This window comes from Podarcis pityusensis, assembly GCF_964106645.2.
Source record: "Podarcis pityusensis genome assembly, chromosome: 18".
Classification (NCBI taxonomy): domain Eukaryota; kingdom Metazoa; phylum Chordata; class Lepidosauria; order Squamata; family Lacertidae; genus Podarcis; species Podarcis pityusensis.
The window spans coordinates 4,432,934-4,452,425 of NC_138043.1; the positions used below are offsets into that span (position 1 = coordinate 4,432,934).

The 19,492-nt window shown below is 51.0% G+C and overlaps 1 protein-coding gene and 1 long non-coding RNA gene across 2 annotated transcripts in view; both read left to right on the plus strand.

Annotated features, from left to right (window-relative positions):
* The window catches only part of LOC308467554, a 302,202-nt gene that overhangs the window by 209,585 nt on the left and 73,125 nt on the right, over positions 1 to 19,492 (plus strand). Inside the window, exon 2 of the long non-coding RNA XR_013981210.1 lies at positions 9,006 to 9,180. This is a non-coding gene — a long non-coding RNA (uncharacterized lncRNA). The remainder of the gene's footprint in view (positions 1 to 9,005; positions 9,181 to 19,492) is intronic.
* Positions 2,704 to 13,210, plus strand: C2CD4C (C2 calcium dependent domain containing 4C). The gene is made up of 2 exons (XM_080989072.1): positions 2,704 to 2,925; positions 10,712 to 13,210. Exon 2 carries the CDS (start codon positions 10,766 to 10,768, stop codon positions 12,074 to 12,076), a length of 1,311 nt encoding a protein of 436 aa, XP_080845198.1. The 5' UTR covers positions 2,704 to 2,925; positions 10,712 to 10,765; the 3' UTR covers positions 12,077 to 13,210.

Here is a 19,492-nt window from a genome sequence, read left to right on the forward strand (position 1 = left end):
AACAGCCTTGACCAAAGGTGTCGTGGATTTTGAAGACGCTCAAACTCAGGACGCAAGGGAGAAACGTGCTAGGAGGAAGACACGCTTGGCAAACCATCAACGCCTGCCTGGAAACCTATGTCCCCACTGTGGAAGGACGTGTGGATCCAGAATTGGCCTCCACAGTCACTTACGGACCCACTGTTAAGGGTTGCCACATGGTGGATGGAGCAAACTTGTTTTCTTCTCCTCGTGGCGACGCAGGTGGCACTGTGGGTTAAAGCACAGAGCCTAGGACTTGCCGATCAGGAGGTCGGCGGTTCGAATCCCTGCGATGGGGTGAGCTCCCGTTGCTCAGTCCCAGTTCCTGCCAACCTAGCAGTTCGAAAGCACGTCAAAGTGCAAATAGATAAATAGGTACTGCTCCGGCGGGAAGGTAAACGGCGTTTCCGTGCGCTGCTCTGGTTCGCCAGAAGCGGCTTAGTCATGCTGGCCACATGACCCGGAAGCTGTACGCCGGCTCCCTTGGCCAATAAAGCGAGATGAGCGCCGCAACCCCAGAGTCGGTCACGACTGGACCTAATGGTCAGGGGTCCCATTACCTTAAGCAGCGGTTAGATGGCTACCCATCAGGGTTATTTAGTTATGATTCCTGAGTTGCAAGACGATAGACTAGATTAACATTGGGAGCTGCTTCCAATGTGCAATGCTATGATTTTATTTTATTTGTTTTATTTAATTTATTGAATTTATATAGCGCCCTGTACCTGGAGGTCTCAGGGCGGTTCACATAAAAAGATCACAGCATATAAAATAACAATAAAAGGAATAAATCAATAACACCGCCCCCCCCAAGAGCCACATTTTAAAAGGGTTAGGATGTTGATCAGGTCAACCAAAGGCCTGCTTAAAAAGGAACGTTTTTGCCTGGCGCCCAAATGTGTATAATGAAGGCGCCAAGTGAACTTCCCTGGGGAGAGCGTTCCGCAGACGGGGAGCCACCACAGAAAAGGCCCTGTTCTTGTGTTGCCACCCTCCAGAGCTCTTGAGGAGAGGGCACATGAAGGAGGGCCTCAGAAGATGATCTCAGGGTTCGGGTAGGTTCATATGGAAAGAGGCGGTCTTTGGGGTATTGCGCTCCTGAGCCGTTTAAGGCTTTATAGGTCAAAAACCAGCACTTTAAATTGGGCCTGGAAACTAATCGGTAGCCAGCGCAGTTGGATCAGGATCAGTGCAATATGCCCAGACTGTCTTGCTCTGGTGAGCAACCTGGCTGCTGAATTCTGCACTGGCTGAAGTTTCCGAACCGTCTTCAGAAGCAGCCCTACGTATAATGATAACTCTTACACAGTGGTACCTCGGGTTAAGTACTTAATTTGTTCCGGAGGTCCGTTCTTAACCTGAAACTGTTCTTAACCTGAAGCACCACTTTAGCTAATGGAGCCTCCTGCTGCCGCCGGGCCGCCGGAGCCCGATTTCTGTTCTTATCCTGAAGCAAAGTTCTTAACCTGAAGCACTATTTCTGGGTTAGCGGAGTCTGTAACCTGAAGCGTATGTAACCCAAGGTACCACTGTATGTTCAAAGACTGGAGGAGTTGGATTAATCTTTGTTCCTCTAGCTGTTGTTTGGGGGTGCAGCGGCTCCCATCATCGTTCACCATTGGCGACGGGCTGGAGTCCAGCAGTATCCAGAGAGCCACACAGGTACAGAAAAATAGAATCCTAGAGCCCAATGGGACCTCATGGGTCATCTAGTCCAACCCCTGCAATACGCCCCCATAGGGGGATCAGATCCGTGACCTTGTCCTTATCAGTGCCATGCTCTAATCCATGGGTAGGCAACCTAAGGCCCGGGGGCCGGATCCGACCCAATCGCCTTCTCAATCCGGCCCGGGAATCAGCGTGTTTTTACATGAGTAGAATGTGCCCTTTTATTTAAAATGCATCTCTGGGTTATTTGTGGGGCATAGGAATTCGTTCATTTTTAAATTTTATTTTTTCAAAATATAGTCCGGCCCCCCACAAGGTCAGAGGGACAGTGGACCGGCCCCCTGCTGAAAAAGTTTGCTGACCCCTGCTCTAACCAACTGCGCTGACCGGCAAGGCTGTATCGACAAACCCCACCCATCTGGTTCGGCCGCAGTATTCACCGGAGAGCTTTGGGCGTCTGTGAGACGCACTCTGCGTGCGCTCAGAAGCCAAAGCTGCTCTTTTCGGACATCACCTTGCGATCCCTCCAGAGGTTTCTGGGCTGACCGCATATCCCGCCCCCCACCCGCCGCCCCCAATTTCCCAGCCCCTGGTCCAAAGCAGCGAGGTCTGGGCTGGATAAATAAAGTCTCTCTTTGCGTATGTTGAAGGTTTGAACCTTGCAACCGGGCGCATGTTATTGGGACAATTGGGGGGTGAAATTGGCGGGGGAGAGGGAAGGAGTGGGAACAATTAAACGCGTTCTCCGTACAACATTTGTTACGTTGCCCTCTGCGGAAAACGAGAAGAATAGAAATAGGAGGGAGAAGGCTGAACTGGCGAGGGCAGCTGCGTTTTTTATAATATTAAAAATGGTTTTAGGATGCTTCGGGGTGCGTTAAAGGTTGGCAGGTGCCTGCCTCCCCCCTCCAATTCATTGCAACAGGCTTCTGCGTGACAGCGGTGGCAGGCTGGAGGGGTTGTTGCGGAGAGGGGTGGGGGGGTTGAAAGAGAGAGAGAGAAAGAATAAAAAAAAACCTGCCCGTCGCTGTCTTAGGAGGAATACGGCAGGGCTGCGCGCAGCTTATAATTGGAAGCCTTCTCCCGTGATGAATGAACGGTGCTAACCGAGCCGGCTATAAAACTGAACGCAGGTCCCTCGCCTACTTCATTTGCAGCCGGACCAGGTGCGGAGAGCATCTCGCCCCCTCCAGAAACATCGCAGCTCCTGTCTCCGCCGGAGTTTTCAACTTACAGGTGAGTCCAGTCAGTTTCTCTACTTTTTCTTATCAACACTCTGCACAACAGCTTAAAAAAAGGAGGGGGGAATTGATTGCTGGGTTTTAATGCCCCCTTTCTTAGGTCCTTCCTCAGAATGTTTTCTGAGGCTACGGATTCCCCATATATAATTTCCTTTGTCGCATCCGGGTGTCCAGAGAAAGGTCAGGGGTCTCAGGGCCAGTTGGCTGGCAAAGTTCGACCCGGGGATGATGTTTTGAGCCCGGTTGCAGCCTCAAAAGTCGCCCAGAAGGCCCCCCCCCTCGGCAGGACCCAGTCGAGGTGTCCCCTGAGCATATGCGGAGTGTGGCAGAAAGCCCCACAGGGAAGGAAGCGAGGTGCGGGAGCGAGGAAACGGCCAGAACAAAGCCAGCAAAGTTCCGTGCCGATTTACAGAGCAAAGGGGACATCACGAGGTCCGCAGGTGTGTTTGAGAGAGGGATCCAGTCCAAATATTTGACCACGGGGAGGTGGAACAGGCTGGCCGGTTCGGCCAGCGCAGGGGATACGAACCACGGTACAACCTGCGCCAGTCTCAGCCTGGAAAAGAAACGGTTCTCCAAACTAGACTCAACCTCTAGATCTGCTTTGCATCTGTCCAGATGTTAGCGGAGAACTTGTCTGTGTAGAACCCCTCCTTTGAACCCGAGGTCAGGGGTCAGGAGGAGGGTGGGGTGGCGGGCTGAGCCCCTAACCCCTGGCACTGCCCCTCAGTGGTGAGCCGTGCCTCAGTGCTAGAAGATTTCCAGGTGGAAGCGAGCGATTATCCCCCAGCTGAAACTCTGGAGGGTGCTGCTGCCAGCCAGTGTGGGCAGCACAAACCTAGGTCCCTGGCCTGGTTAGATTCAGTTGGTTAGGTGGACCAAAGATCTGACTTGGTGGAAAGAACCTCCGTTAGGTCTCACAGAGCACACACCAGCTTTGCAAAAGGGCTCTTTGATGAACAGGTCGCCGATTTCACAGGACACCCAATTGAGGCTGCTTTGCTTCTGTTGGGCTGCTTCCTTGCCTCTGCCACCCACAATCTCTCCCTTGAGAGGCAGGGTCCGCCTCTGTGGTTTTCAGGTCTGCGAGGCAGGTGTGGGCTACCTGGACGGAGGGATGCGGCTCCTTCAGGAGAGCATGGATGGATGGCGTGGTTTTTTGGGAAAGGAGAGAGAGCGTTTCCAACTTGCAGCTCAGCACGTCAGCTGCGATTCCTGCATTTGAGCCGTGATCCCGGGGGGTTGGTCTAGATGAGCGTTGGGAGTCCCTTTCCGCCCAGCAGTTCTGTGATTCAACGGCCGCTGCTGCAGAGCGATGAAGTGGACCGTCTCCCAGAACCAGGGGCTGCCAGGAGTTTGATGTGTGCTGCCTCCCCGTTGGAAACCAGGAACGCTTTACCAGAGCACCTCGGTCTAATATTGCTCTCCCAGGAAAAGAACTGGCAAATTGGAGCAGAACCGGAGTGATGCTGTAAGGTGATAAGTCACACAAAGCCCTGTTGCACTGACTCCGACCACTAGTCTAGCTGGCTCGAGGGTTTCGGAGAGGCAGTCCCTCTCCAGGGTATCAGGGACCAAGTCTAGCGAACTCAAGATCCTTTAACACGTTGCTGTGACCCTTCAGACACAGCTGAACTACAACTCCCATGATCCCTAGCCTTTGGTGATGTTGGCAGGGGGCCGAGGGGCCATCGATTTCCCCAGACGCCCTTTCCCCCCCAAGCGGAAGATTGATAAAGGAGCAATCTGATTCAATTTGCACTGGAAAGCAAATCGATTTGGGTTTGTTCTTCCCGGAACCATCTGGGGAACTGAAACGCAGCCGTCCTCTGAAACCCGCAATTTTGCAATGCGGTTCTGCAGACAAACAAACAAAATGCGTGCAAAAAAATTGAATGAACAGGGCTTAGGTACGCACACAAAGGCATCTCAGTGAGAACAACCCAGGAAAAGACTTATTATTAGGGAGGGAATGCTTTGCAAAAAGAATGCATCAAAAGTATCAGGCAAAATTTCATACAGATGTACAGTGGTACCTCAGGTTACATACGCTTCAGGTTACATACGCTTCAGGTTACATACGCTTCAGTTTACAGACTCTTCTAACCCAGAAATAGTGCTTCAGGTTAAGAACTTTGCTTCAGGATGAGGACAGAAATCGTGCTCTGGTGGCGCGGCAGCAGCAGGAGGCCCCATTAGCTAAAGTGGTGCTTCAGGTTAAGAACAGTTTCAGGTTAAGTACGGACCTTTGGAAGGAATTAAGTACTTAACCCGAGGTACCACTGTATGTATATGAGGAGATGTTTTCACCATGAATTTTCATGGGGACTTTCCCCCCCCCCCCAAAAAAAATAATGAACTGATGTGGAGAACTGGAACTCAGGCCAAAGTAGTAAAAATAAAGTCCATTTAATAACTAGGAAATAAAAGAATTCACATTTAACGTAATTGAGAGCCATGACAGCTGTCTATGCTGCTCAGTGGCAGACTCTGAAGGTCTGCCCAAAACTTGCTGTCAAAATGGATTTCAGGTATATAGTCACCTGCGGCACCTGTTATTATTATTATTAGTAGTAAGGCAAAGGCAAAGGACCCCTGGACAGTTAAGTCCAGTCAAAGGCGACTATGGGGTTGCAGCGCTCATCTCGCTTTCAGGCTGAGGGAGCCAGCGTTTGTCCGCAGACAGCTTTCTGGGTCATGTGACCAGCAGGACTAAACCGCTTCTGGCGCAACGGGACACTGTGATGGAAACCAGAGCGCACGGAAACGCTGTTTACCTTCCCGCCACAGCGGTACCTATTTATCTACTTGCGCTGGCGTGCTTTCGAACTGCTAGGTTGGCAGAAGCTGGGACAGAGCAACGGGAGCTCCCTCTTTTCAAACCACCCAAGTTGGTAGCCATTACTGACTCTGTTTTAACTCTGCTGTGTGAAGAAGGACTTTTTTTTTCTCTTTCCCAAATCTTCAGCTCTTTTGGGTTTCCTTGGTTGCGAGAGACCAGGGAACCGGCTGAATTTCAGAGGTATCCGAAAGAGCCTTTCGTATATAATTTTATTAAGTTTTCTGCTTTCCAACTGAAAACACTCATTTTGCACCCTTAAGACATCGACGACTTCCCTTCTTCTCTTTCCATGGTTCATTTCACATATCGTAAATCCCTGCATATTTTGCAAAAACCAGACCGTTCATTATTCCATCAAAACTTGTTTACACTGCTGAATTTATCTTAACGCTGCCCGTGTTTTCAGCTCTACGCAACTCTTTCCCATATAGCCAATGAACATTTTCAAATCTTCTCTAAACCTATGTTCTTCTTGTTCTCTTATTCTATATGTTATGCCTGCAAATTGTGCATATTCTGTCAACTCAAGTTGCCGTTATTCTTTGGTTGGGACCTCGCTCGTTTTCCATTTTGGGGTTACAAAGCACAGGCCACAGTAAAGGTAAAGGGACCCCTGACTGTTAGGTCCAGTCGTGGCCGACTCTGGGGTTGTGGCGCTCATCTCGCTTTATTGCCCGAGGGAGCCAGCGTCTAGCTTCCAGGTCATGTGGCCAGCAGGACTAAGCCGCTTCTGGCGAACCAGAGCAGCGCACGGAAACGCCGTTTACCTTCCCACTGGAGCAGTACCTATTTATCTACTTGCACTTTGACGTGCTTTCAGACTGCTAGGTTGGCAGGAGGAGGGACCAAGCAACGGGAGCTCACCCCGTCGCGGGGATTCGAACCACCGACCTTCTGATTGGCAAGTCGTAGGCTCTGTGGTTTAACCCACAGCGCCACCTGCATCCCCATGGGCCGCAGTAGTGGCATGCAATTTCTCACGTCTTTTGAGTCAGCTGCAGCAAAAGCTCCTCTCACTGTGAACACAGACCTCTGTCCCCCCCTCCCCATGAAGTTCATCCGTCTAGAGGCGCCCAGCATTTGTGCGGCAAATATCAGTGCAGTATTGATTCTCTTCCTCTCTGCAAAGGCAGAGAGAGATAAAGCGTGTGTGTGTTTTGAAGGAATGTTGCTTTGCAACGCCATCGGAAAAGCATTTGTCAGTGGCGAAGAAGTTGAGAAGCGAGTGTTTATAGCCTTCAGACCGTTTCCCCTGGGTCTCAGGCCGGTCATTTTGTAGCAGACGCTGGCATCTAGGCTTAATGTCTGTTGGTGTGAGGTGGAAAATCTGGAGTCCGGTGGGAAATTGAGCCTTTTAAGCTCACAGGAGATGATTCTTCAGCGGGAAGAACGAGAGCTAAAAGAGTCAGCTGTGGGGATGCCAGGAGCGAAATCAGATTTTCACGCGTTTCCTTCCTTGCACACCTGGAAAAGGAAACTCTCACTGGTATGATGAGCAGAGAGAGAATTCTGCTTGTGCATGTAAGGTTTGTTATGTGGCAGCGAAGGGAGCAATGGTCCCCAGTGGAATCTGCACCCAGAGAGATGCAGGACAGAAGAAGAGAACGCCATTGTTCGCTCAACGCCTAGTTAAACTGTGGAACTCTCTCCAGCAGAACTAAGGTAAAGGTAAAGGGACCCCTGACCATTAGGTCCAGTCGTGGCCGACTCTGAGGTAGCAGCGCTCATCTCGCTTTATTGGCCGAGGGAGCCGGCGTACAGCTTCCGGGTCATGTGGCCAGCAGGACTCTGGCGAACCAGAGCAGCGCATGGAAACGCCGTTTACCTTCCCGCCGGCCAATAAAGCAAGATGGGCGCTGCAACACCAGAGTCGTCCACGACTGGACCTAACGGTCAGGGGTACCTTTACATTTACCTAACACTTACAACTCCCGAATGGACTGCTTACAGACGTAGACTCTGCTAGGATAAATACGACAATATTTGGATTGGTTTTATACAAAAATGTAGTAGGCTATTAATACTTCTATTAGGATTAGGAGAATGATATCAAATTTATAAAATAATGTAAGGGTTAGGGTAATAACAACAGCAATTTGTTATTTATACCCCACCTATCTGGCTGGGTTTCCCCAGCCACTCTGGGCAGTTCCCAAGAAAAGATTAAAAATGCGTTATTATTTTTTGTATATATTCATATAATATTTTTCCCCCTTTACACAGTTGTGTGTCTTTTTTGTCTGTTTTCTTTTCCCTTTTTCTTTGTGCATCACTTTATACTGTATAACTGAAAATGTTTCAATAACATATCAATAATAAAAAAGAGGACAGGGTGGTGGTAAATAAAAATGAAGAAGGAATCCGTGTTCGGTGGAAGGTGAGCGCTCCAGCCTCGCCCTAATTGATTTCACAGGGGCAAATTTGCAAATCACCTTTCAATGCATAGAAATCTATTTGCATATTGACAGCAGCAGCAGCAACAACCTAAAGTTAGCTTTGGTTATCTTGCGTGGAAGTTTACAAATAGGGAGAGAAAGAAACGAGGAGTGGCAAAGCAACAGAAAGTGTCTGTTTATAAAAGAATAAAACAAATGACTAGGGTATTTTTGCCCGGTGTGCTTCACAAAACCAGCAGGTCGCCTTGAAAAAAAAGTGAGATGTTGCAGCTCATATTGATGAAAATGCAGACTTTCGAAACATCTGTAGCTCTGTATCCCCTGCCCCTTCTGCCTCTTAAGTCAAGAACTCCCTCCTGTAGCTTTATAGACATCTGGCTCTCCTGCCTTTCAGGGGGTTGGACTAGATGACCCTTGGGTCCCTTCCAACTCTAAAGATTCTGTGATTTTATGAAAGTCTCTGCCCACAGAAACAGGAGCGGGGGTTTCATACAGTGGTACCTCGCAAGACGAATGCCTCGCAAGACGAAAAACTCGCAAGACGAAAGAGTTTTTCGTTTTTTGAGTTGCTTCGCAAGACGAATTTCCCTATGGGCTTGCTTCGCAAGACGAAAAACGAAAAAAACGAAAACGTCTTGCACATTTGTTTCCTTTTTCTTAAAACCGTTAATACTCAGGGTGACTTCAAGGAGCAACTTATAGCACACGGTGTGGTAGCCTTTTTTGAGGTTTTTGAAGACTTTGGTGATTTTGAAGACTTCGGGAAACCGTGCTTCGCAAGACGAAAAATTCGCAAGACGAAAAAACTCGCAGAATGAATTAATTTCGTCTTGCGAGGCACCACTGTACAGTGGTACCTCGGGTTACAGATGCTTCAGGTTACAGACACTTCAGTTTACAGACTCTGCTAACCCAGAAATAGTGCTTCAGGTTAAGAACTTTGCTTCAGTATGAGAACAAAAATCGTGGTCCGGCGACGCGGCAGCAGCAGGAGGCCCCATTAGCTAAAGTGGTGCTTCAGGTTGAGAACAGTTTCAGGTTAAGAACAGACCTTCAGAACGAATTAAGTTCTTAACCCAAGGTACCACTGTAATTGTAGAATTGGAAGAGACCCCATGGATCATCTTGTCTGTGTCACAAAATGATGCACGCCCAAAAAGTGTGTCGCCAACATGGAAAGTTTGGATAGGTAAAGGTAAAGGGACCCCTGACCATTAGGTCCAGTCGCAGACAACTCCGGGGTTGCAGTGCTCATCTCGCTCTATAGGCTGAGGGAGCCAGCGTTTGTCCGCAGACAGCTTCCGGGTCATGTGGCCAGCATGACTAAGCTGCTTCTGGCAAGCCAGAACAGCACATGGAAACACCGTTTACCTTCCTGCTGGAGTGGTACCTATTTATCTACTTGCACTTTGACGTGCTTTCGAACTGCTAGGTTGGCAGGAGCAGGGACCGAGCAACGGGAGCTCACCCCGTCGCGGGGATTTGAACCACCGACCTTCCGATCGGTAAGCCCAAGAGGCTCATTGGTTTAGACCACAGCTATCATATTATAAACCCACTGATTAAGGAAGATCATGTCAGGCTTCAGGGAAATGGCTTCCTCCCAACTTTGGCAGCAGATAAGCAGAACAAAGGAAAATGAGTCTTTTTACCAGTTAGAAACTTTAATAATCACAGAGAGAGAGAAAAAAACACATTTCCTAGTAATGGCGGTGCTCCCGATTAAGGATTCCACCACTTTTGGCCCCTAGGAACCTACATCACTTCTGCGTCTCGTAATCTGAGCTTGTCCCCTCTGTGCTTTCTGTTCTACCACTTTGAGCCCTTCTCAACTTTGGGGAGGGCGGTGGAGGAATGCTGTCTAGAGACGGTGAATCTGCCAACCTTCTCCCTCCCAGTGTTTCTTCTCCTAGCTCAAGCATAGGCAAACTCGGCCCTCCAGATGTTTCAGGACTACAACTCCCATCATCCCTAGCTAACAGGACCAGGGGTCAGGGATGATGGGAGTTGTAGTCCCGAAACATCTGGAGGGTCGAGTTCGCCTATGCCTGTCCTAGCTGTTACCCATCCAGCATTTCCCAGCTTCTGCCTTCTGAACTATGCCCCTCGGCAAACCGCTCTTCCAAATCTATACAGCGGTACCTCGGTTTAGGAACTTAATCCGTTCCAGAAGTCTGTTCTTAAACTGAAACCATTCTTAAACCGAGGTGTGCTTTCCCTAATGAGGCCTCCCGCCGCTGTTCGGATTCCATTCTTAGACCAAGGTAAAGTTCGCAAACCGGGACACGGCTTCCAGTTTTGTGGAGTTTGTAAACCTAATAGTTCGTAAACAGAACTGTCCTTAAACCGAGGTACCACTGCACTGTCCTCCTGCTCCTGGGAAGATTCAGGATCCGTATCAGGAGCAAGAGAGAGGCTCCCACCATTCCTCATCAGTGCAGTCCTCCTCAGCACGGTCCCTGACAGACCATGCCTTCGTCCTTCCCGTTCGTCAATATCAGTCTCTTAGCTACCATTAACCCTGTCTTCTTTCTGCCTATCAGGTGTCAGGACTTGCCAACTCCTCTCCTGGAAAGAGGAGCTGCTGAAGTAAGAAAATGTGGTTGCTGGAGAAAATCCGTGGCTCGGTGGAGAACGGCGGCTCCCGGGGGAACGGCGACTCTGGCGATAAGCAGTCCAAGGGTCCTCTGTACAGCAACGTCCTGACGCCAGATAAGATCCCGGATTTCTTCATCCCACCCAAGCTCCCGATGGTGCCCCCAGAAGCAGAGGGGGCGGAAGGGAAGGCAAAGCCCAATCTGGGCACGTCGGCCTCGGAGCAGAACCTCTCGGCCCGCAAGCCGCAGCGCAGCCCGCGCTTGCCAGCAAAAGCTGCCTCTGAGAGCAAGAATCTCCTGAAGGCCGCCAGCCGCCACATCATCCAGATTGAGAGCGCCGACGAATGGGCGTCCGAGGAGGACTTCAGCACCAACGCGGACCCCCAGTCGCAGACGGCCATGTCCCTGCCGTACGTGCCCAAGGCGCAGACGTCGTACGGCTTCGCGACACTAATGGAGAGCCCCCACACTCGCCGCAAGGAGTCCCTCTTCCACAGCGAGCACACCAGCCTGTGTCCGTCGCAGTCAACCTCTCCCAGCTCCCAGCGGAGGTCTCCTTCGGGAGGGAGCAAGACCAACGGTGAGGGCGGCCACCTCAACCCCTCGGACATCAGCATGTCCCTCATGAACCCCTACCGCTACTTCAGTGGCGGCGAAAGCGACACGTGCTCCTCGGCCGAGTCGTCCCCGTTCGGCTCCCCCTTGCTCTCACGCTCGGTGTCGCTCCTGAAGATCTTCAGCCAGGAGAGCCAGTCCAAAGTCATCAAGCTAAAGCACTCGGTGGCGCGCAACAGCTCCCTCTCCACCGACGACAGCTCGGCCGACACCAGCCCCAGCTCGCAGCGGCGCCAGCGGTCCGCCACCCCTCCTGCAGGGGCAGCTGGCACGGCACAACAGCCGGCGGCGCCGGCGGAGCAGCAGGAGCGCCTTCACAAGGAGCACATCATCCCATTGAGCAAAGGGGGCAGCATGAGGCTGGTGGCCGAGTACAACCCTTCGAGCGCCCGCCTTCGGGTGCGCGTCATCACGGCGGAAGACCTCTACGACAAGCACTGCGACGCGCGGAGCATCAACTGCTGCGTGGCCCTCTATCTGAACCCCGGGAAGTTGCAGAAGCAGCGCAGCACCATCATCAAGAACAGCCGCTACCCCGTCTTCAACGAAGATTTCTTCTTCGACGGGCTGGGGGCTGGCAACGCCAAGAAACTCTCCCTCAAGGTCAAGGTGCTCAACAAGGGAGGCAGCCTCAAGAGAGACACCCTGATGGGGGAGAAGGAGCTCCCCTTAACGTCTTTGCTCCCATTTTCATAAAACGACCTTGGTCACGCCTCCCGCTTGCACCCGTCCCGTCCGGAACGGCTCGTTCCTCCACCCTGTAAATACAAGGAAGTTGGAGGGGGAGGCTGACACAAGATGGTGATGGCTACTCAGTGTCTGCTCCCCCACCCAAAAAAAATGCTTGCTGCATGTTTTAGGGCAGGGAGGGAGGGGGGACTAAGCATGTAATCTCACCGGCTGCTGGTGCGATCCCTTTCCTTGCGAGATCAGAAATATAATTGCCTGTCCGGGGTGGACGAGATTTTGCCCTGTGCACAGTGAAGCGTTCTGAATTTATCAAAGAGATGAGCTCATTGCAGGGAGATAAGGGGGGTGACTATACGGCTGTTGTAAGTCTGGGAAAGGATTCTCAGAACGGATTTTTGCTGTGGCATGCGGATGCATGAGCGCAATGGGCTTTTTGCTCTGCTCCCTGCTCCCTGTTGCACCCGGACCCCGTCGAAATGCATGCATCGTAGCAAACTGGCGATCCCCAATGGCTGTCAGCTGTGCTTGACTGACGTCTCAGCAAAGGTGGTCAACAGACAGGAATTAATCCAGTGGGAGACAGCGTGAACCAGGGGTCGCCAACTTTATGGGATCTGTGGGTGCGTTTAGAAACCCAGAGAAATGGTTGTGGACACACAACCTGTTCTGTTGGGTATGGCGGAACGCTTATATCAGGAACTAATTTTGGGTGGTGGTTAGGGGAAGAGACATTCCTGCGGGTTTCCTATGTTGCCGCAGCTGCCGTGTTGATGACCCTCAGTGTAAATAACCCAGTTGCCTTATGGAAAAGGGGACAGGGGAAATGACCCTCATTATCCGAACATCCTCGCCTTAACAACCTTTTGCAAACGATGGATTTGCACCTGGGAGCTGGGGGTGGCTCGTTTTTTTGCAAGGAGGTACCCTAGCAAGGATGGGACGCGGGTGGCGCTGTGGGTTAAACCACAGAGCCTAGGAATTGCCGATCAGAAGGTCGGCGGTTCGAATCCCCGCGACGACGGGGTGAGCTCCCGTTGCTCGGTCCCTGCTCCTGCCCACCTAGCAGTTCGAAAGCACCTCAAAGTGCAAGTAGATAAATAGGTACCGCTCCGGCGGGAAGGTAAACGGCATTTCTGTGCACTGCTCCAGAAGTGGCTTAGTCCTGCTGGCCACATGACCCGGAAGCTGTACGCCGGCTCCCTCAGCCAGTAAAGTGAGATGAGCGCCGCAACCCCAGAGTCGGCCACGACTGGACCTAATGGTCAGGGGTCCCTTTACCTTTACCCTAGCAAGGAGCTATGGGCAGTGGCACCCCCCCCTTCCAAAGCTGTAAAGCTGTTGTCATGAAGGCCAGCACCAGATGTTTTGTAGAATTGGGGGGTTGTTCATCTTTCTACCTTCTTTTGCCATTGGGAAAACCCAACAAGCAGAGCCGCTCCCGGCGTGATGAGTTTGTGGCTTTGCGAGGTTTGCAAAGGGCCTCTGTTAAGCTGCCCAAATAGGTACCGTATTTTTCGCTCTATAAGACGCACCAGACCACAAGACGCACCTAGTTTTTGGAGGAGGAAAACAAGAAAAAAAATATTCTGAATCTCAGAAGCCAGAACATCAAGAGGGATCGCTGTGCAGTGAAAGCAGCAATCCCTCTTGCTGTTCTGGCTTCTGGGATAGCTGCGCAGCCTGCATTCGCTCCATAAGACGCACACACATTTCCCCATACTTTTTAGGAGGGAAAAAGTGAGTCTTATAGAGCAAAAAATACGGTAACTCCCCCCCCCTTTCTCTGGAAGCAGGGAAGCCCCCTTAAATTGCCTTACGCTGCTCTGGTCCATATCTGGTCCAGGGTTTTCGATCTGAGCAGGGTCTTCCGCATCTCTCCCGATGTTTTTGTTCCTTCTAACTGGAGATAGGGATTGGAACTGGGACCTTGTACAGGCAAAAACATAGTGCTCTACTGCTAGAACCAGTGTGGTGTAGTGGTTAAGAGCGGTAGTCTAGTAATCTGGTGAACTGGGTTCGATTCCTCGCTCCTCCACATGCAGGTGCTGGGTGACCTTGGGCTAGTCACACTTCTCTGAAGTCTCTCAGCCCCACTCACCTCACAGAGTGTTTGTTGTGGGGGAGGAAGGGAAAGGAGAATGTTAGCCGCTTTGAGACTCCTTCGGGTAGTGATAAAGCGGGATATCAAATCCAAACTCTTCTTCTTCTGAGTTACAGTCCTCTTCCTTAGGAAGTAGAGATCTCAGCACCGATCCAAACCTCTCGCATGGCAGGCAAGGAGATAACCAGCGGGACCAGTATTCGAACGTGGGACATCTTGCATGCAACACATGTGCTCTGTGGCTGAGCTATGGTTCTTTTCACACTTAGGGTACCAGATTCCTATCACCCACCGTCATCCCCTCTTTCCCTTCCTCTTACTTTTTGGGAATTCTTGTGTTGGTTTTGAAGTGCTCCGTCAGGGTTTCCTTCCCCTGCACTGCCCCTTTCTCGCTTCCTCAAAACCGACACGCGCCCCCACTTTTGCACAAAAGAAAAGCACTTTTAAACGTCTCTATTTGGTGATGGCTAAGAAAGCTGGGCAAGGGACGCGGGTGGCGCTGTGGGTTAAATCACAGAGCCTAGGACTTGCCGATCAGAAGGTCGGCAGTTCGAATCCCCGCAATGACGGGGTGAGCTCCCGTTGCTCGGTCCCTGCTCCTGCCCACCTAGCAGTTCGAAAGCACGTCAAAGTGCAAGTAGATAAATAGGTACCGCTCCGGCGGGAAGGTAAACGGCGTTTCCGTGCGCTGCTCTGGTTCGCCAGAAGCGGCTTAGTCCTGCTGGCCACATGACCCGGAAGCTGTACGCCGGCTCCCTCGGCCAGTAAAGCGAGATGAGCGCCGCAACCCCAGAGTCGGCCACGACTGGACCTAATGGTTAAAAAGGTAAAGGTACCCCTGACCATTAGGTCCAGTCGTGACCGACTCTGGGGTTGCGGTGCTCATCTCGCTCTATGGGCCGAGGGAGCCGGCGTTTGTCCGCAGAGAGCTTCCAGGTCATGTGGCCAGCGTGACTAAGCTGCTTCTGGCGAACCAGAGCAGCGCATGGAAACGCCGTTTACCTTCCCGCCATAGCGGTTCCTATTTATCTACTTTGACGTGCTTTCGAACTGCTAGGTTGGCAGGAGGAGGACCGAGCAACGGGAGCTCACCCCGTCGCGGGGATTTGAACCGCCAACCTTCTGATCAGCAAGTCCTAGGCTCTGTGGTTTAACCCACAGCGCCACCCGCTTCCCTCGGACCTAATGGTTAGGGGTCCCTTTACCTTTACTTTAAGAAAGCTGGGCAGTTGTGCTGGAATCTGCAACACCCTTTGACGAACAGGTGCCGGGGCAAAACATTGCCTGGGAGTTGCCTATCGAACATTGCTGCCTTTTAATCCCCGTCAGCAGAGGCTCCGTGTAGATGCTTGTTGATGGATCACAAACACGCCAAAGACAGATTTAGGGGAGTGTGATTGGTTTGGTCACACAGGGCACGGAGCTTCAGAGGCGCTGCAGGGAACACTGCAACTATAATTATTATTATTATTTATACACCTCCCATCTAGCTGGGTTTCCCCAGCCACTTTGGCAGCTTTCAACAGAATATTAAAAACACGATAAAATATCATACATTAAAAACTTCCCTAAACAGGGCTGCCTTCAGATGTCTTCTAAAAGTCAGATCATTGTTTATTTCCTTGACATCTGGTGGGAGGGTGTTCCACAGGGTGGGCGCCACCACTAAGAAGGCCCTCTGCCTGGTTCCCTGTAACCTCACTTCTCGCAGGGAGGGAACCACCAGAAGGCCCTCGGAGCTGGACCTCAGTGTCCGGGCTGAACAATGGGGGTGGAGATGCTCCTTCAGGTATACTGGGCCATTTAGGTCTTTCAAGGTCAGCACCAACACTTTGAATTGTGCTCGGAAACGTACTGGGAGCCAATGTAGGTCTTTCAGGACCGCTGTTATGTGGTCTTGGCGGCCTCTCCCAGTCACCAGTCTAGCTGCCGCATTCTGGATTAGTTCTAGTTTCCGGGTCACCTTCAAATGCAGCTCCACGGAGAGCGCATTGCAGGAGTCCAAGCAGGAGATAACCAGAGCATGCACCACTCTGGTGAGACAGTCTGTGGGCAGGGAGGGTCTCGGCCTGCGTACCAGATGGAGCTGGTAGACAGCCGTCCTGGACACAGAATTGACCTGCGCCTCCATGGACAGTTCCATCTGGTACGTAGGATGAGACCCTCCCTGCCCGCAGACTGTCTGGAAGCTTTTAATGTTTGATGTGTTACGGTATTTTAATATTTTGTTGGAAGCCGCCCAGAGTAGCTGGGGAAGCCCAGCCAGATGGGCGGGGTATAAATAATAAATTATTATTATTATTATTCCGCAACGAGTAGTCCCATCCTCACCAGACAGGGTTACCCTTCCACAACTGCAGAGATGCACAGAGCCCTCTTGGTCTCCCACGCCCACCTACCCCACCCCCTGTCGGGTACCAAATGCTGTATACAGAACAAACAAGGCCTCCCTGGAGTGTTGCACAAAGCACAAACATCTGGGATTCTGATCAGAGCCAAGAAATCGTTCGGAGTCCTGGCCTCTCTAAGAGAGAAAACAAAGAGACGTGCTTTTCCCACTGCCCTTTGTCGGCTGTGGAAAACCTTCTGGCAAAACGCCTCCTGCGTGTTTTGGGACGGCGAGACACGGTTATTGAGCTGTGCCTTATGATCTCCCTGCGTTTCTGCTCGAAGGGTTTTCCTTTTCTTCTAGGTTTGTAAATCCGAGTGTTGGAATTGAGCCGATGGTTTTCCGAACGCAATTAATTATATCTGCTGGGGGAACCTCCTCTCCCGTAAAATGGAGATGTCTTTCCACTCTTCCCAGAAACCCTTTTGGTCCCAGAGGCTTTGACAGTGAGGAGGAGACCCCTGGTTTTCTGGTTTAACTTCCACCCCCCCAGCTCCTCTGCTGCACCCCCCCTTCCCTCAATTCAACAAAATCTCTGCTTCTCTCAGCCGCTGATTAAAATAAACATATCAGCCTTCGGCCTGAAACCCCAGAAGACAGTAAACAGACACACAGAAGCAAAATAATAAAGCCCATCTTTGGAAGCGGTGGTTGAGGCGATGGGAAAACAATAATCCAGACATCTTTTCATCTCTCTCGGGTTACTGTAGAGCCGGACCAAGTGCAGGACCTCACGGGGCGCTGAAATTTGGGTTAATCCCCTCTGCTTTCTCCCCCACCCAAATACCTTGTTAACAGAGTGCCAACTGATTTTTTTATATATATTTATATATACAGATATAAAACCGTCTCTTCGTTTTTCCATTGCTTGCAAAAGCCTCAGGCTTTTGGAGTTTGTTTGCCTGCAAAACAAAGGAGATAATCTTGTTGGAGTGTGTGTGTGTGTGTGTGTGTGTGTGTGTGTGTGTGTGTGGATTTGGGGAAACAACAATCTTTGCTTGCTCTTATTCCTATTGCACCTGAATTCACCTACCTATTTAATCTCTCTATCGAATCTGTTTTATCGGGTGTCTTCTGCATGGTTGCTGCTGGGAGATGTTGCAAGCACACCAGTCCGCCTTCCTGTTGCCTTCTTGGCAAACAATTTGCTTATTGATTGTTTATAATAATAATAACTAATGATGGTAATATTTTTTTTTGGGGGGGGGAGGGCCGTGAACTTCTGTCAACTGTATTTTGACTTTGTGCAGTTTGGACAGTGGCAGGTGAATTTTGAGTGTAACCTCTGCAAGAAATGCTTTTTTCCAATGATCCGATGATTCCTTGTTATTGTATTACCAGTTGGTTCCTATTTCATAATTATAACAATGATTGTTATTGTTTTTTAATATATCTATCTATATATATAAGACTTTTACACAGAGCATGGGATTGCTAAACCTTTCTCCAAGTTCTTGAATGTGCACGGAGTGATTTTTTTTCTGGTCTCGTTTTCTGGTTTCAACTCACGGAGCAGAATACAGCTGGAGGGGGCGACCCCTTCCTCAGCCTAAGAGCCACAGTCCCCTTTTCTTAAGAAAATCCTCACCACGACCCTGCAAGGGGGAGGCCAAGGTAAGGGGTGGCGGCAAGCTTGAGCAAACTTCATAGCCACGTTGAGCCGATCAGAGAGCGGCTGGGTAAAGATTGCAACAACACCTCATTCCTAGTCTTGGTGCTGTAACCATTGAAAATCGCTGCCTCTCAACTGGTGTATGGCAGCTGGGACTCTGAGTGCCTTAAAGGTAAAGGGACCCCTGACCATTAGGTCCACTCATGACCAACTCTGGGGTTGCGGTGCTCATCTCGCTTTATTGGCCGAGGGAGCCGGTGTACAGCTTCCAGGTCATGTGGCCAGCAGGACTAAGCCGCTTCTGGTGAAACAGAGCAGCGCACGGAAACGCCGTTTGCCTTCCCGCTAGAGGGGTACCTATTTATCTATTTGCACTGGCATGCTTTTGAACTGCTAGGTTGGCAGGAGCAGGGACCGAGCAACGGGAGCTCACCCCGTCATTGCGGGGATTTGAACCGCCGACCTTCTGTTTGGCAAGTCCTAGGCTCTGTGGCTTAACCCACAGCGCCACCCATGTCCCATCTGAGTGCCTTAGGAGCAGTATGATGAAAGTCTATATTCCAGGAGTGGGCAGCATTTTTTCAGCCTGAAGGCATCATTCCTGAGGTCAGTGAGGGGAGTGGCTTGGATGGAGAGAGTGTGACCTGAGGAAAGGGCGTGGCCTGAGGATGGCTCCAAGGGCCTGATAGAAAGGGACGCGGGTGGCGCTGTGGTCTAAACCCCTGAGCCTCTTGGGCTTGCTGATCGGAAGGTCGGCGGTTCAAATCCCCGCGTTGCTCGGTCCCTGCTCCCGTTGCTCGGTCCCTGCTCCTGCACACCTAGCAGTTCAAAAGCACATCAAAAGTGCAAGTAGATAAATAGGTACCGCTCCGGCGGGAAGGTAAAGGGCGTTTCCGTGCGCTGCTCTGGTTCGCCAGAAGCGGCTTAGTCCTGCTGGCCACATGACCCGGAAGCTGTACGCCGGCTCCCTTGGCCAATAAAGCGAGATGAGCGCCGCAACCCCAGAGTCAGCCACGACTGGACCTAATGGTCAGGGGTCCCTTTACCTTTACCTTATGACCCAGGAGCTCAATGGGGTGGGGCACATACGGTCTCTCCCCCCCCATATTTTACGCTTACAACAACCTTGCAAAGTAGGGTAGGCTGAGAGACTGGCTCCCAGTATCACCACTTCACAGCTGAGTGGGAGGGTTTTAATTTTATTTATTTATTGAGTGCCCTATACCAGGAGGTCTCAGGGTGGTTCAGAGAAAAGACCACACAATATATAAAATCAAAATAAGAACAATAACCCAGTAATACACACCCAAAAGAGTGTGT

Excerpts from the sequence above, each read along its gene's own strand:
- C2CD4C (XM_080989072.1), top strand. The coding sequence starts at position 10,766 with ATGTGGTTGCTGGAGAAAATCCGTGGCTCGGTGGAGAACGGCGGCTCC.